The following is a 20020-nucleotide window of genomic DNA, read 5'->3' on the forward strand; positions in this document are numbered from 1 at the left end:
TATCTCTGAAATTACATAAGTCTTGTAATTGGTGACATGTCATAGTTTAATTGCCAGTGTTTTTCATTCTTTGCAGCATATGAAACAGTGATGCATCTTACAATCAGTGGCACCTTAGATTTGATGAAATGGGGTGATTTTGTTTCTATACAGTATCTCTGGTTTTTGAGCCTTTGGGCCAGATGTACAGTCTCTCTTGTCCTACTGGGAGACATATCTCCTCCCTGACTGCAGATTTTCCCTCGAGTAGAGGAAGCGTCTTCCTGCATTGGACTATAGAATGCCCTGTGACAAGGCTATTTTCCCTTCCTTGGAAGAAGGTCCCCTGAAGGTAGGGGCTGAGTCTCTCCCATCAGCCTGTGAGCCCCTAAGGAGGAAGCCTGGGACCACCTTTGTGTCCTGTGTGTGTCTGGGCTAGTACTTGGAGCTCCCAACATAAGGATAATTATTCAACTTCATTTAACTCACAGCCATGGGTGTGGCTCCTCCGTGGGCGAGTGTGACCCCCACTGCTGACCACCTGGTTTCCTGAATGTGCCTCAACACCCCTTACCCCCACCCTGGGCTCTTTCCCAGAGGATGCAGACTTATTGTCACAGCAACTAGATCTGGATAAGTCAAGGGTTAAACCTGGGGGAATAGGGGTAAAAGAGGGGGACGACTTCTGGCATCCCAAAGACAAATGGAAATGGCCTCTGGCCTCTGGGGTTCTGGGATATCTTTGTTCCAGCACTGATTCAACAATGCGGACGGATAATGGAGAACTAACCTAAAGCTCTGACATCCTCTTCTTTTTCGTAAAATGGGACGATACTCACTAAACCTCATCGGGTTCTGTAAGAATTAAATGGGATAATGTGTGTAAACATTTAGAAAGGCGCCCAGACCATAATTGAGGCTCAATTAGAAAAGTTAGTTATTTTCACTAGTACTCATGTTAATATTGTTTTCAACAGTTCTTATAACAGAGCCTATCTGACCTTCTGGCCTTAAATTCAGGCATGAAAAAGCCCAAAGGGAAACATTCTAAAATGTTAATAGTAGAGTAGATTTAAGGAGTTAGTGTTTTAATTATCGTATGTTTCCATTTTCCAGGTTTTCTGTATATCTTCTACAGTAATCAGAGGGGAAAAGCAATTTAAAAAAAAATACAGCTCTAACTTCTTTATTATGTATTTTGGAGGATCGTGGGGGTGGAAGTATTCTCCTACAGACAGGGCAGGGAGATTCTGTGTCTGGGTGACTCAGTTGTCTATGGTGAGGGTGAGTGGTCAGACCCTCGTGGATGTGGCAGGGCCAGCTAGCAAGTGTGTGGGGGATGAGAGCAGCCAGTGTGTGGGGCACCAGCCTTGGCAACTTGAGACTGGGGTGTCCTTGTCTCTGTTCTGTGCCTTTGCTGCTCTGTGCCCACAGTGACAAGGAGAAGAGGACAGTGACTGGGGTCTGGCCTTGAGTGTTTCCTTCCCAAGAAGATGCCACTAGCTCTCCCCTCTCAGAGCCACTGTAGCAAGGAGTGATCTGGCAGAATAGTGGGGCAGCAGGGATCATGATGACAACACCCCTGGGCACCGTATACTGAGGGGCTTCCAGCTGCTCAGGCCCCAGAGCCTGTCCCCAGCCCCTGGAGCAGCACATATTCTCATCACCCTCACTTTGGAGTTAAGGAGGCTGCCATGAGACAAGTGAGGCAACTGCTCCAAGCTCACACAGCCTGCATGTGGCTAAGATGACCCCAGATTGTCTTTCTGCAAATCTTGTCATATTTCAGCCAATCTGAGGCCTCATGAAGGGAAAGAGAGCAGAAAAGAGAGGGAAGAAGAGGCAAGAAAGAAGGTGATGTCTGGAGAAGGAATGGAAAGTAGAAGACAGAAGGAGGAGAAGTAGAATGGGGGAAGGGAAGGAGGGAAACTGAGCCAGAAGGGGAGGAAAAAGAGCAGCTGAAGACCCAAATAATCACTATCTGAGTTGCCAGCCCCTGTTCAGCCTGCAAATGGATTTCTCCAGAAGTCACTGTGCTTTGCTGGCCTCGAATGTCTCAAATGTCGGGCGAAAAAACTCAAACCAGATACCTCCTGATACCTGTTCCTTTTCAAACATTCCTGCTCCCTCCTGCTTAGCAGGACTGGACAGAGCCCTGAACCCTAAGCTCCTCTGAAGGGCAGTTCCCTAGCCCACTATATTTTTGGGGTGCCTGGATCTACAGCCCCAGAAAAACAATCTGGAAATATTGACAACCTAATTCATTTACATAATCAGCCTCTTTTTTTTTCCCTACTCACAATTTAAACAACTTATTTATTTAGAGATCAAGCAACGATGGCTAATGAATTTTACACAAAGCATGCTAATAATGGGGCCTGCGGAACAGAAGGATAATCACAGCAGGAATTAGTTTTCTACTTAAACATCCTTCCTTTGCACCATATCAATCTAATGTGTCCAATATTGCCATTAACAACCAGATACATTGCTCAATTAAATTACAAAATGAGCTGCAAAGCCCTCGTTACATTTCGTGTTTAATTTGCACTGGTTTCTGCCTATCCGGGGAGGCCTGCATTATTACACCCACTCAACTTTAATATGCTCATGATGATTTGGGGTGGGTTAATGCAGCTGTCACCTATGAAATTAATGGAGGCAATTTTACAAAATATTAAACACCAGGCAGCCCGTTTAGGTGAGAAGCCCAAATGCTGCCTGGCCTCCTATTGAACCCTCCTGTGGTTGATTGGCAAAGCTTGCTGGAGGGCCCCTTGGCTTTAGGGGTTCCTCTCTGCCCAGGATCATGGACCAGGCTCCAACAAGCAGAGAGATTTTGGATTATTTCTCTATTTGGCACATCTTGACAGGGAAAATCGACAGCACCAATGAGCTAGGGTCTACTGGTATGGAGTCCAGCCGGCTAGAGCCCTGGGCCTGCTCATTTCCAACAACAAGCGGGCGGTTTGCACTCTCATGAGAAAGTGGACTGAAAAAGGAGTCCTGTGCTGGCTTGAGGATCTTCCTGATTCCAGTCCATACTGGCTCATCCTAAGCATTTCCTTATTTGGGGAGATGGTGAGGATGGGAACATGCACTCAATGTTTCAGCCCTCTCTCCCACGGGTCAGGGAGGGACGGATCCCCAGATGCCACACCCCATGTTCTATGCTGGGGAAGCTCACGTTGATGAACATTGGCTCACAAAGAGATCATATCTGGCTTAAAAGACTTCCAGCTGGAGGTAAATAAGCCCAAGGCTAATGGACAATCTCTTTTCTGGACATCACTAAGGCTTTGGGGCTGATTCTAGTGAGAGCTGGAGGAGCCCCGATTATGTCTATTAGAAATGGAGGGATTCATTGGTTAACTTAGCCTCCATCCCGGCTTCCTGATGTCACCCAGGCATGGAATGATGAAAAATGTTTCCTCATTTTGTCTGAGAAGAATATAAAGTCCAGGAGCCAGAAATGAAACATGGATCCCCACAGAACAAGGCATGGGGTGTGGGGGCTGCCTCTGTACGCCCTTCTCTGCTTGAAGAGATCCACGTGGTCAAGAGTGAGAGGGAGGAGACTTGGCCCGGGTTCTGTGGGTTTCAAATATCTTTTTCCAGCTTCCAATCTACTCACCATCACACACACCGGTTGCTGTTTCTCCTTTTTCCTCTACACTTGCCCTGTCATCATGGCCTCCTTCTTCCAGCTGTGGCACATGTGCACATATGGCAATTCCCCAGTTCTGTGTTTTTTTGATTATCCACTCTGCAAGGCTGGTTTCATTCCAGGACATTGGCACCCTCCTTCAGTCTGCTCTTAAGCCACAGGCCTTCAGAGGATGCAAACTGCTGCCAGTATCCTTTTGGTGGAACCCAAATTAGGACTAAAAATCCCCTTCCAGAAGAAATCGTGCAAAACGTATGAAGTGATTTTGTACTCTCAGCTTCCTTGGATTATCTGTGCCATTGCCTCCCTCTATGAGTGCAGAGAGTAGAGAGTGGGGGCAGGTGCTCACCTCCTTCCCCCAGGTGAGCCCATTTAAATTCAGGGCTTGGGCCACTAGGCTAGAGAAGAGGGTGTCTCTGCAGGCCGAGGGTGAGGAGGGATCAGGTGCCAACTCTCCCTGGCAGGAGAGCTCAGAGTGCCTTCTGAGAAAGGAATTGGAAGGCTGGCAGAGAGAGGGCTATGAGCTGTTCTCTGCAAGTCTCCTATGAATATGAATAAAATGGACAGCAAAGATAACAGTTAACACTATCCTTACCTGTCCCCCATGTATCCAGCTGTACAGTGGCACTGTCCAGTCACGTGGTCACACTGCCCTCCATGGTGGCAAGGACAATCCTGGCTGCAGTTCTGGCCAAACGTCCCTGGTGGGCAGGGCTGGGCACACACTGCTCCCTAAAAGAAAGGTGGGAAGACATGCATGGTGGTGCTCCAGAAATGCCAAACTTTCCTGGGAATGGCACACCTGCTGTGGCTCCAGGGACCACCCAACTTCCCAGAAGAAGTTCAGACAGCTGGACACCAGGGCTCCAAAGCCCTCCTCTTAGAGATGGGAGATGGGAGACTGAGGCCAACTTGCTCATCCAGTTATTCAGCACAATTTAGGAACTGCCTATTGTATACGAGGTGCTGTGTTAGACACTAGGGGTGATTCGATTTGATTCCTGTCCTCCTAGTCTACCACAGAAAGAGCCAAAAAAACCGCTAAGTACAAGGCACTAAGTACTCTCACATGGGTACACAGTAAAGTGCTGAGAAGACATAAGGAAGGAGGCTGAGTAAACATGCTGGTATGGAGACGTGCACTTTGCTCAGCTTCTTTCTCAAACCCAGCTGACATGAGAGTCAAAGGGGTACAGGTATAAACCCACAAGGAAAAGAGGAAGAGGAGACAAAGGATGTCACACACTGGAAGATGGAAAAGCAGGTGGAGGAGTGATAACTGCTTTGGTTTCTGCTTCCTGGGCAATGTTAAGTGCCTGCAAAGGGAGCGTCACAATGCTGGATGATGAAATCCTTTGTAACCTCAAAAAGCTCAGGAATCAGAGACACTGAGACCCTCCGAAGGTGAAGGTGCAGGTATGATCAAAACAGGACTGTTTGAAAGTTTATAAAATAGGGAATTAGGCCCCCATCTCTGCCCCCACCTTGAATAGCAGCCAGGTGAATTGTCCAAGTCTTTCAGAGAGGTTGGTGTCACAGGCTGTGGACAAGGGACACAGGCACAGACGAAGGTGGGGGTGGAACTCTCCTGCTGCTCTCTTCCCTGCTGCGCTCCTAAAGGCTGACTGCCGGACTGAACTCCCTGTGGCAGGAGGTTGGAGGGTTCCTTTCTAGGGACACTGAGGAGCTCAAGAGAAATGACCTAAAGATACTGATAGTTGAGGGTCCCATCAGTCAACACGCCTGACATCTCCCTCCACCCCCAGGTGTCCAATTAGCTTTTCTGGGGCTCACTGTAAAACATGAACAGATGGCCAAGGATCACCAGATATTTGAAATAGGCCCTCACATGAAAGAGAAACACTGAAATAAACAAATAGGCAACAGGAACACAGAGGAAATAGGAACCATGCCTGGAGCAAGGAAAACCTAAAAAAAGAGAAGGAAAAAAGCCTCTATCATAATTAAAATGAACATGCTCATGTAGCTATAAGAAAACATTGCACCTATGAAAGAACAGAGTGCTATAAAATAGGATATCCAGAGAATAGGAAAGAGGTCTTGAAAATTAAAAATAAAATGGCGGAAATTAAAATATTGCAACAGAAGAGCCAAAAGATAAAGTTGAGGAAATTTATAAAGTATACCAGAGAGAGAGACACACACAAAGATAGAGAGATGAGATTAAAAATAATAGAGAAAATATAGAGGACCAATTCAGGTGGTCTGACATCTAATTAACAGGAGTTCCAGACAGTAGAACAGAGAAAATAGAGGTGAGTAAATTGATGGAAAATATAATAAAATTTCCCAGAATGGAAGGATGGAGAACCTGGGTTTCTGAACTGAAAAGGCCTACAAAGTCTTTAGCAAAAATATAAAACAAGACCCACATCAAGGCATGTTATCGTAAACTTTTATATCTCTATGGATAAAGAAATGATGTTAACAGATTTTAGAAAGAGGAAAACAGGCTAGGTATGGTGGCTTATGCCTATAATTCTAGAACTTTGGGAGGCTGAGGCGGGAGGATCTCTTGAGCCCAGGAGTTGGAGACCAGCCTAGGCAACAAAGCAAGATCTCATCTCTACAAAAACAAATAAAAATGAAAATACAAAGAGGAAAACAAACATACAAAAATCAGGAATTAAAAGGGTTTAGACTTCTTAACTAGAAGCCAGAAGACAATGGAGCAATGCCTTAAAAATCCAGAGGAAAAAAATCATTTCCAACTTAGAATTCTACACCCAACTAAACTAACACTCAAGTAGGGGACTCAATAAAGACATTTTCAGATTTGAACAGCCTCAAAAAGTTAACCTTCCATAAATACTTTCTCAGAAAGCTATTGTAGGATTTGTTTTCCATCAAAAAGAATTACTCAAGAAAGCCGGGCACAGTGGCTCACGCCTGTAATCCCAGCATTTTGGGAGGCTGAGGTGGGCGGATCACCTGAGGTTCCAGACCAGCCTGACCAACATAGAGAAACCCCGTCTCTAATAAAAATACAAAATTAACCGGGCGTGGTGGCACATGCCCATAATCCCAGCTACTAGGGAGGCTGAGGCAGGAGAATCGCTTGAACCTGGGAGGTGGAGGTTGCAGTGAGCCAAGATCACACGACTGCACTCCAGCCTGGGCAACAAGAGCAAAACTCTGTCTCAAAAAAAAAAAAAAAAAAAGAATTACCCAAGAAAAAGAAAGGCATGAATTCCAGGAACTAGGGGCTGCAACAGAAGACAGAGGTAAAAGGAATCCCAGGATAGCAGTGAAAGGAAGCCCCAGATGACAGCTATGCTGCAGGCCTGGAGAGCAAAGAGTTAAAGAGTTCAGAATGGAACAGAAGACACAGGCTTCTAAGAAACTTGCCTCAAAAACAGAACAAAAGCAAAAACTGGAGAGACTTCTAATGGGCCTGACCTTATTGAGAGGAGTTTGAGAGCTCTGTTAGAGAGTTTTAAGGATAAATTAGTAACAATACACATGTATATTAACATAAATATTAAAAAATAATTTAACCAAACTGGACATGGTGGCACCTGTCTGTAGTCCCTGCTACTCAGGAGGCTGAGGCAGGAGGATCACTTGAGCCCAGGAGTTCAAGGCTGCAGTGAGCTATGATTGTGCCTGTGAATAGCCACTGCCCTCCAGCCTGGGCAACACAGCCAAATCCTGTGTCTTAAAACTTTTTTAAATGATTTAACCACAAATTGTAATATAACTCCACTGGGAGGGTGGGAGAGGGGTTGCGTGTTTGTATGTGTGTGTATGACAGAGCTGAATCTTATTCTATGGCAGAAAGTCAATGGATTCAATGACTGTCTAAAACGGAAAAGTCAAGAAATGGCTATAAAGCATGTTATGTAGAAAAATGGAGGGAAATGCCAGAAGAAATACCTAAAAGATTTGAAAGTGTTGCCTTTAGGGAGCAGGATTTGCAAATGGAGCAGGGGACTCCCCGGCCCCCCAAGTATTAGCCTTGTGGTATTACATAACTTAAAATTACATGCATGAGTCTTAGGTTTTTAACAGATCTGAGCCTGCTCTTGTCTCCTGCTGCCCTTCCAGCCCTGCGCATACCCGACAGTCATTTCTCTTATGGAGATCAAGGATGTTCCTCCAATTAATTAATCAATTAGTTCAACACACAATTATTAAGCACCAATAATCACCAACCCTGCAGAAGCTAGTGTATTCAGGAAAATTGTGCCAGACCAGAGTCATCTTTCAAGATCATCCAGTTTACTTGTAATGAATTAAATAGGAGGCCATTCAGCTCAGACTCTCCTCCACACACAAGTCAGAAGTAGGGGGGCTAAGAGGAGGGGCTGAGGTGAGGTGGGGTGGGGAGGGGAGGGGAGGGGAGGGGAGGGGAGGGAGGAGTGAAGGGCAGAAGCAGCCGAGGACAGTGAGAGAATGCGTGTGTGTGAGAAAAGGGGAGAGAAGAGTCACTCAGGCCAGGTGCGGTGGCTCATGCCTGCAATCTCAGCACTTTGGGACGTCAAGGCAGGTGAATCATTTGAGGTCAGGAGTTCAAGACCAGCCTGGCCAGTGAGGTGAAACTCCATCTCTAGTAAAAAATACAAAAATTAGGCGTGATGGCAGGTGCCTGTAATCCCAGCTACTCGGGAGGCTGAGGCAGGACAATCACTTGAACCTGGGAGGCGGAGGTTGCAGTGAGCCAAGATTGTGCCACTGCACTCCAGCCTGGGCAACACAGTGAGACTCCATCTCAAAAAGAAAAAAAGAAAAGTCAGAGTAGGGGTCCTTCTTCTTCCTGGAGGTGTGGGGGTACTCCAGGCATGGCGGGGGCCTCTCTCAGTGCACATTATAAGTTCTAGGTATTCAAGAGGGAGGAGAAGTCTTTCTGGCTTCTATCTGACTCAGTCTTCTACAGTCCTGGGCTGGATAAGGACACTCTTGGAAAAACTTTTTTTTTTTTTTGAGATGGAGTTTCGCTCTTGTTGCCCGGGCTGGAGTGCAATGATGTGATCACGGCTCATGGCAACATCCACCTCCTGAGTTCAAGCGATTATCCCGTCTCAGCCTCCTGAGTAGCTGGAATTACAGGTGCCCGCCACCACGCCCAGCTAATTTTTGGTATTTTTAGTAGAGATGGGGTTTCACCATGTTGGCCAGGCTGGTCTTGAACTCCTGACCTCAGGTGGTCCACCTGCCTCAGCCTCCCAAAGTGCTGAGATTACAGGCATGAGCCACTATGCCCAGCCAAAAAAACTTTTTTTTTCCTAAGAGATGGGGTCTCACTCTGTCATCCAGGCTGAAGTGCAGTGGTGCCATCCCAGCTCACTGTAACCTTGAACCTCTGGGCTCAAGTGATCCTCCCGCCTCAGCCTTCTGAGGAGCTGGGACTGCAGGCTCATGCCACCACATCTGGCCAGGTTCCTGTCCTTTTTAGTGCTTCTCAGACACAACCAGTGCTCTCTGAGGTCAGTAGAGAAGTCTGGTACATAGAATGCATCCTTCCAGCATTCCCTAGGGAAATCAAGCATCCTTGAGACTTTTTAGTGAAGTGGGTGAGCACCTCGTTCAGCCCCTGCTCAGGATTCCCAAACTGCAGGCATCCAAGCCCGCCGAATCTCTAGTCCTCTTCCCTGGTTTGAGCTCCTGGGGCCTGAGAGAATTTGATATCTTGGAGGTCCTGTTGCCTGGTCTGGTGGGAAGAGCACTGGGTTCAAAGTCATGATTTGGGCTCAGATCCCAGCTCTGCCTCCTCCCAGATAGGTGAGCTAGGATAAGTCAGGTGATCATTCTGAGCCTTAATTTTCTCATCTATAAAATGGGAGTAGTAACTCCTAGTCTTCCAGGTGGTTATAAAGACGAAGTGAGATTAGAGATGTGAAGGAACCTAGTACAGTGCCTTAAACAGGGGGCACTTAATTAATAGTAATTGAACCAAGTTGACACCTGATGAGGTGGCACATGGTGGGAGCCCCATATATCCTGAGACTGAGAAGAGTAGAAGAGAACTGTCGGAGTCATCACCCACTGCTGGCTGGAAGAACAGCCTTTTGGGGAGAGGCAGGGGGAGAGAGCAGCCAGAGAAGTCAGCTTAGGAGAGGGCTATGGCCTGTGGTTTCTCTCCTGCTGCTATGAGCTGAAGTGTACCCCTTCAACATTCCTTTTTTTTTTTTTTTTTTTGAGATGGAGTCTCGCTCTGTTGCCCAGGCTGGAGTGCAATGATGTGATCTCAGCTCACTGCAACCTCCACCTCCCAGGTTCAAGCAATTCTCCTGCCTCAGCCTCCTGAGTAGCTGGGATTACAAGCATGTGCCACCACACCCAGCTAATTTTTGTTTTTAGTAGAGACTGGGTTTCATCATGTTGGCCAGGCTGGTCTTGAACTCCTGACCTCAGGTGATCCACCCGCCTCGGCCTCCCAAAGTACTGGGATTACAGGCATGAGCCACCGCGCCCCGCCAACATTCCTATGCTGAAGTTTTAACCTCCAGTATCTCAGAATGTGACTGTATTTGGAAACAGGACCTTTACATAGGTAATCAAGTTAAGATGAGGTCATATGGGGGGGCTCTCATCCAACATGACTCATGTCCTTACAAGAAGAGGAGACTAAGACAGACCCAGAAAAAAGACGACATAGAGACACAGGGAGAAGATGGCCATCTACAAGCCAAGGAAAGAGGCTCAGAAGGAACCAACCCTGCCGACACCTTGATCTTGGGCTTTCAGCCTTCAGAACTGTGAGAATCAGTTTCTGTTGTTCAAGCCGCCTAGTCTGTGGCACTTTGTTATGGCAGCCTCAACAGATTCACGTACTTGCCCTGTGGTCAGTTGAGTGTGTATCTCCAAATGTAGTGGGATCTTGGACTGCTGTGGCATCTAGAAGGTTGGACATGGGGTAAGGTGATATTTTCTGTTCCTCTCAGAACTGGTTAGACCAAATGGCTTTGTCAAAATCTGGAAAATAGTCGCACTTTAAGAGGATCTTGGTGGCCAGGTCCAGTGGCTCACGCCTGTAATCCCAGCAATTTGGGAGGCCCATAATCCCAGCACTTTGGGAGGGCAGATCACAAGGTCAGGAGATCGAGACCATCCTAACATGGTGAAACCCCATCTCTACTAAAAATACAAAAAATTACCCGGGCGTGATGGCGGGTGCCTGTAGTCCCAGCTACTTGGGAGGCTGAGGCAGGAGAATGGCATGAACCTGGGAGGCGGAGCTTGCAGTGAGCTGAGATCGTGCCACTGCACTCCAGCCTGGGCGACAGAGTGAGACTCCGTCTCAAAAAAAAAAAAAAAAAAAAAAGAGGATCTTGGCTAAGTGGAACATAAAAAGAGAAGGGGCCAAGATGGTGAAAGGACTTAAGGCCATGCCAGCTCTCCTGGAGGGGAGGCAACTCAGCCTCATCAAGCATCTGAAGGCATTTCTAATGATCAGTGATGCTCCAGGGTGGCATGGACACCCTCAATGGACAGTGAGCTGTGGTTGGTGTGGGTGCTGTGAAGGTGATCCAGGCCACAGGCTGGGAAGTGGGGCTCCATGAATCTCCCTTCTCAAACCTGAGCATCTGTGGTGCTAGGCCTCGGCCCCAAAACCTCTCTCTCTCTCTCTCTCTTTTTTTTTTTTTTGAGATGGAGTCTTGCTCTGTCACCCAGGTTGGAGTGCAATGGCGCAATCTTGGCTCACTGCAACCTCTACCTCCCGGTTTCAAGCAATTCTCCTGCCTCAGCCTCCGAATAGCTGGGATTACAGGTGCCCACCAACATGTCTGGCTGATTTTTTGTATTTTTAGTGGAGATAGGGTTTCACCATGCAAAACCTCTCTTTGGCCCTCTAGGATAACTGGTCCTATTTCCCAGCTCCTCAGCCTCCTCTCTTCCAGTCTTTTCTTTGTGTGTGTGTGTGTGTGTGTATGCATGTAGGCACACACACACTGCATCCAGTCCCCAACGTAAGACTGTGAACTCCTAAGGGTGGGGGATGTCAATCCTATTTCCTCCTGCCTCTCTGTCTCTAGTGCCCACTCACATGAAACTACTCAGACTTGGTTTCTCTGCTTTGAAAGGTCTCAGAGCCCAGAAAAAGAGGGGAAACAATTCCCCAGGCTCTTTGCAAAGACCCCTCCTGAAATAGGCTTCATGTTGGGCTAGCGGAATATCCTGTGGGCATGCTTAGGGCCTGGTGGCCAGGAATCTCTGAGGAGGGGCCCGGAGGGCCAGAGTTCCTAGCAGCTCCTCTCTCCAGTTCCACACAATGGCCTGGGTCTTTGGGGAGGTGCATGGTGTGAATAAGCAATCTCTATATCCCTGAGTTGGAAAATGTGTGGTTGAAGTCACATAGGGCCATTGGGAAGTCAGGCAATGGAAGATGCTAAAGTGGGGAGCCTTCTCCCCAGTATCCATTCCTTGTTCCCAGCTCTCCCTGGGAGGAGCCTCAGGCATGAATGCAACTTCATTATACAGTGACTCTGCATGCACAAGGGGTATTAATAATTCATACAAATCTGCAAGTTAAATGCTATGTCAAAAATAGAAATTCAATTGTCTACAATAAAATTAAAAACATAAAGTCCTCAAATCCAAAGGCTTCTATCGACAGAGTTTCCTGTCATCTGGAAAAACAAACCTCTTGCTGTGCTGGGGAGAAATACAATCCCTCCATGTGTTTGCTTCTCACCTTCCCCCTCTTTAACCACCCGAGCCTCAGCAGTGTCTCCAGAGAGGCCTTTACAGGCAAAGGGATGCTGTGTGCTTGTTCTCCCCACCACATCCTGATCCAACCTTTCTGCTGCAGCTGGGCCTCTGAGGACCCAGCCTGCTGGGTGGATTTCTGAAAGCTGGTTGGAGATGAGAGGGTCTTTCCAGAGACTGGTTCAGGGTGGAAGAAAAGGTGGTGGCGGTCCCTTTTTCTTCCTCAGAGGAGACAGACAGATGGACAGACAGACACCAAGGGCTGGGAGTCAGAAGACTTGGATTCTAGCTCCACCTCACTCCTAACCACCAGTGTGGACTTGAACAGGTCCCTTACCCTCTCTGAGCCTCAGCTTCTTCATCTGAGAAAGGAAGGTATTGACAGACCAGTGGGATTCAAATCTCTTAAAGCTGGGAAACACTGTTTTTATGTGAAATCTTACCTAGAGCACCTCAATATAGAAACTAGATTAAAATGGAGAGGTGGGGGTGGGGTGGGCACCAGAGTCCTAATGATTAGGCTCCTGCCCCCACTCTCCCTCAAGAAACCCTAGGGTTCTGTGAAACACAGAAGGAAGTCCTATGGTCTGGATCAGTTCTTTCCAAATGCAGACCTGCAGACAGGACTGGCTGCCTCAGAACCATCTGGGGAGCTTATTAAAAATAGAGATCCCCCGGTCCCAGGAGGTCACAGGTGCAGCCTGGGAATCTGTATTTTAACCCCCCACCACCCCCTTGTCAGCTCTGGGGTGCAGTCAGGTTTGGATACTGTGGGACCAAGTGGTCCCCAAGGTCCTTTCCTGCCCTAAAAAAATTCTGACAAGACTGTGCCTGCATCGATGGGCCCTGCAGGTGTCCTCCCATCTGTCCCTGTGACCTCTGCATTTGCAGCCTCCTAAAATATCCTGCTTCTGCTCAGCAGCCCTTTCCTCTCCGGCTTTGCAAAGTCTCAGGCCCCAGGGGAGGTGGTGGACTGTGTCCCTGAGCTTCCCCTGAAACGGAGCGTGTTACTGGAGAGTCAGAGGCAGGGACGCAGCCCAGGAAGGTCAGCTTCAGCTGACGCACTGCCTCTAAGGGCTTGGTCTGCGAGGCAGGCACTGACAGGCAGGGTGTGTTGGCTAAAAGGAGGCTTGTGGAGGTTCTGTGGCACCCAGGGATAGAAATCAAGCCATCGTAGAGGGCTTCAGAGTTTGCAAAAGACTTTGGACATGCACAGCCTCACATGAGCCAGCCTCCAACCATGGCAGCTGGGCAGGGCAGGGCTCACTGTTGTTATATCAGTTTTGTACTTGGGGGAAGGGGAGTAATTGAGGCTTTTTTCAGGGTCGACATTGGCTGTGAGACCTGAATTTAGGCCCATGAGGTTACAAATCTTACCCTCCTTTCCCACAGTGGTTTTTCCCAGACATGAGACCTGGGCTGCTTCAGGCTACATCAGAATCACCTACAGTACCTGTTAAAATACAGATTCTGGGGCCCACAGAATCAGAATGTGTGTGTGTGTGCAAGTGCAGGGGGCGAAGTTAGATAAATTCAGGTCATCCATACCTGCTGTTTCTCCTCCTTTCCCAGCCTTTTCTGCCACCTCTGGCCCAGGGCCCATGGCAGCTCATGTGGGTGCTCACACCCAAAGACAAAGCTAATCTTACAAGAAGAATTCAGTTTCTTTGCACACGAGAGACCACAGGCTCAGAGAGGTGAGTAACTTGCTTCAGGCCACACAGCACTTAGAGATGGCAGACCTGGGATTCAAAGCTGTGTCCATGGCACCACTGGCAGCGTTTAGTGATGCCCTATGGTGATAAATAGGAGGGAGGGTATCCAGAGTGGGAGAAGAATTCAGCTTTTTTTTTTTTTTGTAAGACAGAGTCTCACTCTGTCGCCCAGGCTGGAGTGCAGCAAATTGATCTTGGCTGTGACCTCTGCCCCCTGGTTCAAGTTATTCTTGTGCCTCAGCCTCCCGAGTAGCTGGGATTACAGACGTATGACACAATGCCTGGCTAATTTTTGTATTTTTAGTAGAGATGGGGTTTCGCCATGTTGGCCAGGCTGGTCTCAAACTCCTGACCTCAAGTGATCTGCGGGCCTCGGCCTCCCAAAGTGCTGGGATTACAGTCACGAGTACCATGCCCGGCTAGTTTAGCCTTTTAAGGTATGCATGAGTGATGAAGGCTCAGCCCTCCAGTGCCCCACCCAGATCCTTTGGGCCCACCTACCGTCCAGCCTGGGGGGCAGGCACACTCTCCAGTGATGTGGTGGCAGGTGCCCCCATTCTGACAGGGGCAGCGCAGCTCACAGTGAGCTCCATGGCTCCCAGGAGGGCACAGCTCCTCGCAGCTGCATGGAGAAGCAGAGGTGTTAGACACAGCAGCATTCAGATCAGGTGGCAGGGCCCCAGTGCTCCAGGGTTCCCTAGGAATTCCTCCGCAGTTAATGGATCTGTATTAGGCACAGCATCGGCTGAACTGCAGTCCTGCTCCCTGCCAGGAGGGGGAAGCAAGGCTCAGACTGAATACATTAGAATGTAGGGTGCTTGGGCCAATACTTGTGGGATGACTTAAGTGTTCTTAGTGTAAAGAAGAGCATTCTGGGGAGGAGGCTGAGGAAGGCTTCCCAAGGAGGAAGGCATTTTACTTGGGCCTTAAAGGTGAAGTTAATTTAACCAGGAGAATGGAAGGAAGGGCATGCCAGGCCAAAGTCATTGCATTAATGAAGGCACTGAGAAGTGCTCATGGATCCCATCTTCAAGAATCCACCTAGATTCAGAGAGGGGAAGAATCTGGAGCATGTTCCTTCCAGGCTCAGGAAGGCTCCCAGCTCCCATGACAGGCTCATTTGCAGGGACTGGGCGCTGTTGAAGGGTGGGGCAGGATTTGCATGGGGTCTTGGTCTTGGGCCTTCATCCAATGGCCCTGGCCTCTAGCTCGCTAGGACTTGGGAGCTGGCCAGACATCGGGGTAGGGAACACCCTCAATCAACAACGTCTCTGTGGTCAGAGTCCTTGGCCACCCCTCAGGATTTAGGCTGTTGGAGAGGCCACAGAGCCTGCTACAGGGTTGGGAGGAGAACTTCAATCTTGCCTCTGAGGGGGTCTCAGCTAAGCAGTCTTGTAGGTCTCCTGTCAATACTACTCTCTGGGGAACTGGAATGAGGGGCTGTTTGGTGTCTGGGGAGAGAAAGTAGGGGAGAGGAACAGGCGGAGTAATCCTCCCAAATCTGTACATGGTATCTGCCCAGGACCCTCACCTCTCTCTGTCCCAAATGCCCTAGAAGGGAAGGCCCCAGGTGAGCAGCATCATTTGGGTAAGGTCAGAAAAGACTTTCAAGATAAGGGCTGTCTCTGCCAGGAAGGGCCTCCTGGGAGGGTTTTAGGGAGTGCCCACTCGGGCAGTCTCAGGAAGGACCAGTCAACGCGGTCCTGGAAGGAAGGAATCTGAGACCTGCGTGGGTGAGGCCTGGGCATTTAGACTCACAGGAGATTTCACAGCCAAGACTATCCCTCCTGGTCCCACCACCCAGCCCACCCACAAGGAGCCCAGGGCTGGGCGTGCAGCTGCGGTGAGGGCAGCCACTCCAGGCCCCGCCCCAGCCCCTCCACCTCCTCTACCCTCCCCACCCAGGCACCCTCCAAGTCCGGCCCCTCCAGGTCCCGCCCCTCCAGGTCCTGCCGCATGACTCACTAGACGCCGGTGTAGCCAGGTGCGCAGAGGCACTCGCCGGTGCGGGGGTCGCAGCTGGCACCGTGTCGGCACTGGCACGGCAGGTGGCATCCCTTGCCGTGGGTGCCAGGCGCGCAGAGCTCCTCGCAGCGCCATCCACGGAAGCCGGCGGCGCACACGCAGGCGCCTGTGATGGGGTTACACAGGGCGCCGTTCTGGCACTGGCACCGGTTGCTACAGTGGGGCCCCCAGTGGTCGCTGTCGCAGCCTGCAAGAGACGGGGCAGTCAGGGATCATGAGCCCCGAAGGCTCTCCTTGGGGCAGGGGCCAGGAACCGATGCCCATGCGGCCTTCCCATCTTTGCAGCGCTCCTCCCTGGACAGGTGGCAGCAAGGGGTGCCTGGGTGGAAGCTTTGGTGCCTCATAACCTGCATCAGTTCTTCCACCAAGCCATGCAAATAGTCACACAGGCTAAGAAGGGCAGAGCGTTTGTTTCCTCAAGGCAGCTTCAGAACCCATCTCCTGGTCCGGCCATTCTCTTCCAACCAAATGGCTGCCCTAAACCCCCCTCTCCTGTATTGAAATTCCGGAGCCACAAGCTGTTTACATCCCTCTTTGCTAAGCTCTTGGTTGGCTGCCTGTTTCTGTTCCTTTCTGTCGGGCCCTTTCTTTTCCCATCTGCCACCCCTCTTCTCTGTGACCCTACCCCTCTTCTTGGGACCTGCGGGACCCAGCCCATTCCAGCTCCCATTTCTCTATCTTTCCTGCCCGCTTCTCCCTCTTCCCCACACGCATTGGTTTTCTCACCATTTGCATTTCATTCACTCTCTGGGAATATTTCCTCTAACTCCCTGTCCCTCCCCTGGCTCCATCTCTCTGTCACCCTTTTCATCTCTTCCTCATGCTTCTTCCTTTCAGTAATGCCTACGCCCTCTGGTTGCTTCAGCTTCAGTTCAGTTTCATTACTTTCCAAGCAGCCAGCTTCAGAAGGAGCAGGAAAAAGAAAGGCCTCCCTGGGAAGTAACAGGCAGCCTTCAAGATCTTTACATGTAATTAAATGTTTCAAAGAGAGATAGCTGAGCCAGTGTTGCAGAAATTCACACTCTACGGCTATGGAAAGGGGCTGAATAGCAGAGCCCCAGAGAGGTCACCAAGCCTGCTGCCACCTCCCACTCTGACCCTCACCTGATGCATATGGGACACACAATAACAAGATGTCCTCAGTTACAGCCTCATTCGCTCAAATTCTGGGGTGAAAGTAGGGTGTGGAGTTCAGGCATGGACAGGCACACATAATGTTCTGGGAGAAGTTGGATGGAAAGAGTGATTGCTCCCAGCTAAGGAGACCAGGCAAGGCTTCTTAAAACAGAAGCCATCTCAAGTGGGCTGTAAAGGATGTCTCACTTGTCTGCCTAATAGGGTGAGCAACCATCTTGCTTTCAGCACTGAAATTTCCACATTCTGGGAAATCCTTCAGTCCTGGGCAAACTGGAGTGGCCGGTCACCGAGATTATCTGTTGCTGTTTGTGCTCCAGGTTTCTAGGGTTTAGACACTCAGAGAGGAAAGGGGGCAGGTGAGTGGGACTGGGAAGGTGTCACTGGGGTAGACTCAATATAAGCAAAGATACAGCGGCGTTCAAGTGTTGGGCGTGTACAAGGGTACAAGGTTCAGTGTGGCCAGTAAGTGCACGTGGTCTTTGGGGGCTGAAGGTTGGTGGAAGGATCAGCCCCACCAGTCCGCGACATGTCCCTCCTACCTGCTGACCAAGGTCAAGTGGTCAATGTCATGGAGTCTGCCTATCATCCTGTAGCAGACAGAATCACCAAGGCCTGGAACTCCCATTACCCTATCTTGGTTCATCCCTTCTTCATCTGTGCCCCAAGTATTCACACACACACAAACTGAGCTGCCAAGTTATGAGTGAGTCTCACCCTATATTTTCCACCTGCTGTTACAGTGAGTAAAGCAAAAATTAAATCCATTTATAGCTACAGCCTCCACTCACATTGAAAAAGGCTCACAGAAGGCTGGACACTGTGGCTCATACCTGTAATCCTAGCACTTTGGGAGGCCAAGGTGGGTGGATTGCTTGAGCTCAAGAGTTCAAGACCAGCCTGGGCAACACGGTGAAACCCCATCTCTACTAAAATACAAAAAATTAGACTGGCGTGGCAGCATGTGCCTGTACTCCCAGCTACTTGGGAGGCTGAGTCAGGAGAATTGCTTGAACCCGGGAGGCAGAGGTTGCAGTGAGCTGAGATTGCACCACTGCACTCTAGCCTGGGCGATAGAGCAAGACTCCATGTCAAAAAAAAAAAAAAAAAAAAAAGGCTCACAGGACAGAGAGTGACTGAGTATCCAGCAGTCCAGCACCTCCTACCTCATCCTCTCTTTGGGACACACACTCAAAGAGCAGAAGGACTAGCAGAATTATCTATGGTACCTTTCTCTTTTAGTTGCCAAGCACATGTAGTTGAATTCACATAGCTTATTGTCCATATGTTGTGACTCTATTATGATAATGACAACCACATTTTACTTATTTATTTATTTATTTTGAGACAGAGTCTCGCTCTGTTAGGCAGGATGGAGTACAGTGGTGTGATCTCGGCTCACTGCAATGTCTGTCTCCCGGGTTCAAGCAATTCTCCTGCCTCAGCCTCCCGAGTAGCTGGGATTACAGGTGCATGCCACCACGCCTGGCTAATTTTTGTATTTTTAGTAGAGATGGGGTTTCACCATGTTGGCCGGGTTGGTCTCAAACTCTTGACCTCAGGTGATCCACCTGCCTCAGTCTCCCAAAGTGCTGGGATTACAAGCGTGAGCCACCATGCCCGGCCAGACAGCCACATTTTAAAAGCTCCCTGTGTGCCAGGCACCATCCTAGAAGTGCTACGTACATGACTAAAATTTAATCCTTACAACAACCATGTAAGTTAGGTTTTCTTATTTTCCCATTTGACGGAGAATACACGGTCAGAGAAGTTAAGTGATTACCTGAGGTTACAGCAAGAGTAAGCCCAGGTCTCCTGGTTCTAGCTCTCCCCACTGCAGGTCTTTGGGACACTTTCTGGAGGATGAGTCCAAGGAGTGAAGTTTAGAGGTGGCCTTGGGGACAAGGTGGCAGCCACGAAGCACAGATCAGGGATACCACAGAGACTAGCCACTTCTTCTCTGTTCGTCACTGTGAACCACCCCAGGATCCAGCACAAGGAATTTCCTTCATTTGTTGGGGCTGCAGTTACTGCCCTGAGACCTTGGTTCTGTATAAAACTGTTGGAGCCAAAAGGCAGTTTGTTCTCGGTGCATCGCAGGGCATACAGTTATGCTTTGCTTATCAAACAACCTCTGTTCTTTCTGGCACAGCCAAAACCCAGTAGGAAGCAAAACTAGCCGCCTGATAAGGAAGCCAGAATATTGTCATAAAGTCCACATGGTAACACTTGGGTGTTTTCATTCTTCTGCTTGTCCATTCAAAAACATTTACCAAGGACCTGCTACTGCCAGAAAGCACCCTGCCCTATTGGGGTGCACAGTCTAGTAGGGGCAGAAATGCTGGAGCAGCATTCATGGTACCCTACGAAAGTGCTCTAATAAGGGCAGCTCAGGGCATTATAGAAGGACATGTAAACACAATTCTATTAAGCCTGGCACTCTGCTTTCTCACAACACAGACTGGCATGTGAGTGTGTGTGTATATGCACATGTGTATGTTTGTGTCTGCATTTTTTTTTTTTTTTGAGACAGAGTTTTGTTCTTGTTGCCCAGGCTGGAGTGCAGTGGCACGATCTCAGCTCACTGCAACCTCCACTTCCCGGGTTCAAGCGATTCTCCTGCCTCAGCCTCCCGAGTAGCTGGGATCACAGGCACCCACCACCATGCCCAGCTAATTTTTCGTACTTTTAGTAGAGACAGGGTTTCACCATGTTGGCCAGGCTGGTCTCGAACTCCTGATCTCAGGTAATCTACCTGCCTCAGCCTCCCAAAGTGCTGAGATTATAGGCGTGAGCCACTGCACCTGGCCAATGTCTGCATGTTTTATGG

The 20020-nt window shown here is 49.1% G+C and overlaps 1 protein-coding gene across 6 annotated transcripts in view; it reads right to left on the reverse strand.

Annotated features, from left to right (window-relative positions):
* Positions 1 to 20020, reverse strand: part of MEGF11 (multiple EGF like domains 11) — a 389675-nt gene that overhangs the window by 71027 nt on the left and 298628 nt on the right. For all 6 annotated transcript variants that reach the window (XM_063698633.1, XM_055362651.2, XM_055362646.2 and 3 more), the window contains 3 exons: positions 15997 to 16243; positions 14533 to 14653; positions 4242 to 4378 (listed from right to left, as the gene is read on the reverse strand). In XM_063698633.1, coding sequence (XP_063554703.1) covers positions 4242 to 4378; positions 14533 to 14653; positions 15997 to 16243 — 505 coding nt within the window. The remainder of the gene's footprint in view (positions 1 to 4241; positions 4379 to 14532; positions 14654 to 15996; positions 16244 to 20020) is intronic.

This window comes from Gorilla gorilla, chromosome 16 (assembly GCF_029281585.2).
Source record: "Gorilla gorilla gorilla isolate KB3781 chromosome 16, NHGRI_mGorGor1-v2.1_pri, whole genome shotgun sequence".
In the NCBI taxonomy this organism is placed as follows: domain Eukaryota; kingdom Metazoa; phylum Chordata; class Mammalia; order Primates; family Hominidae; genus Gorilla; species Gorilla gorilla.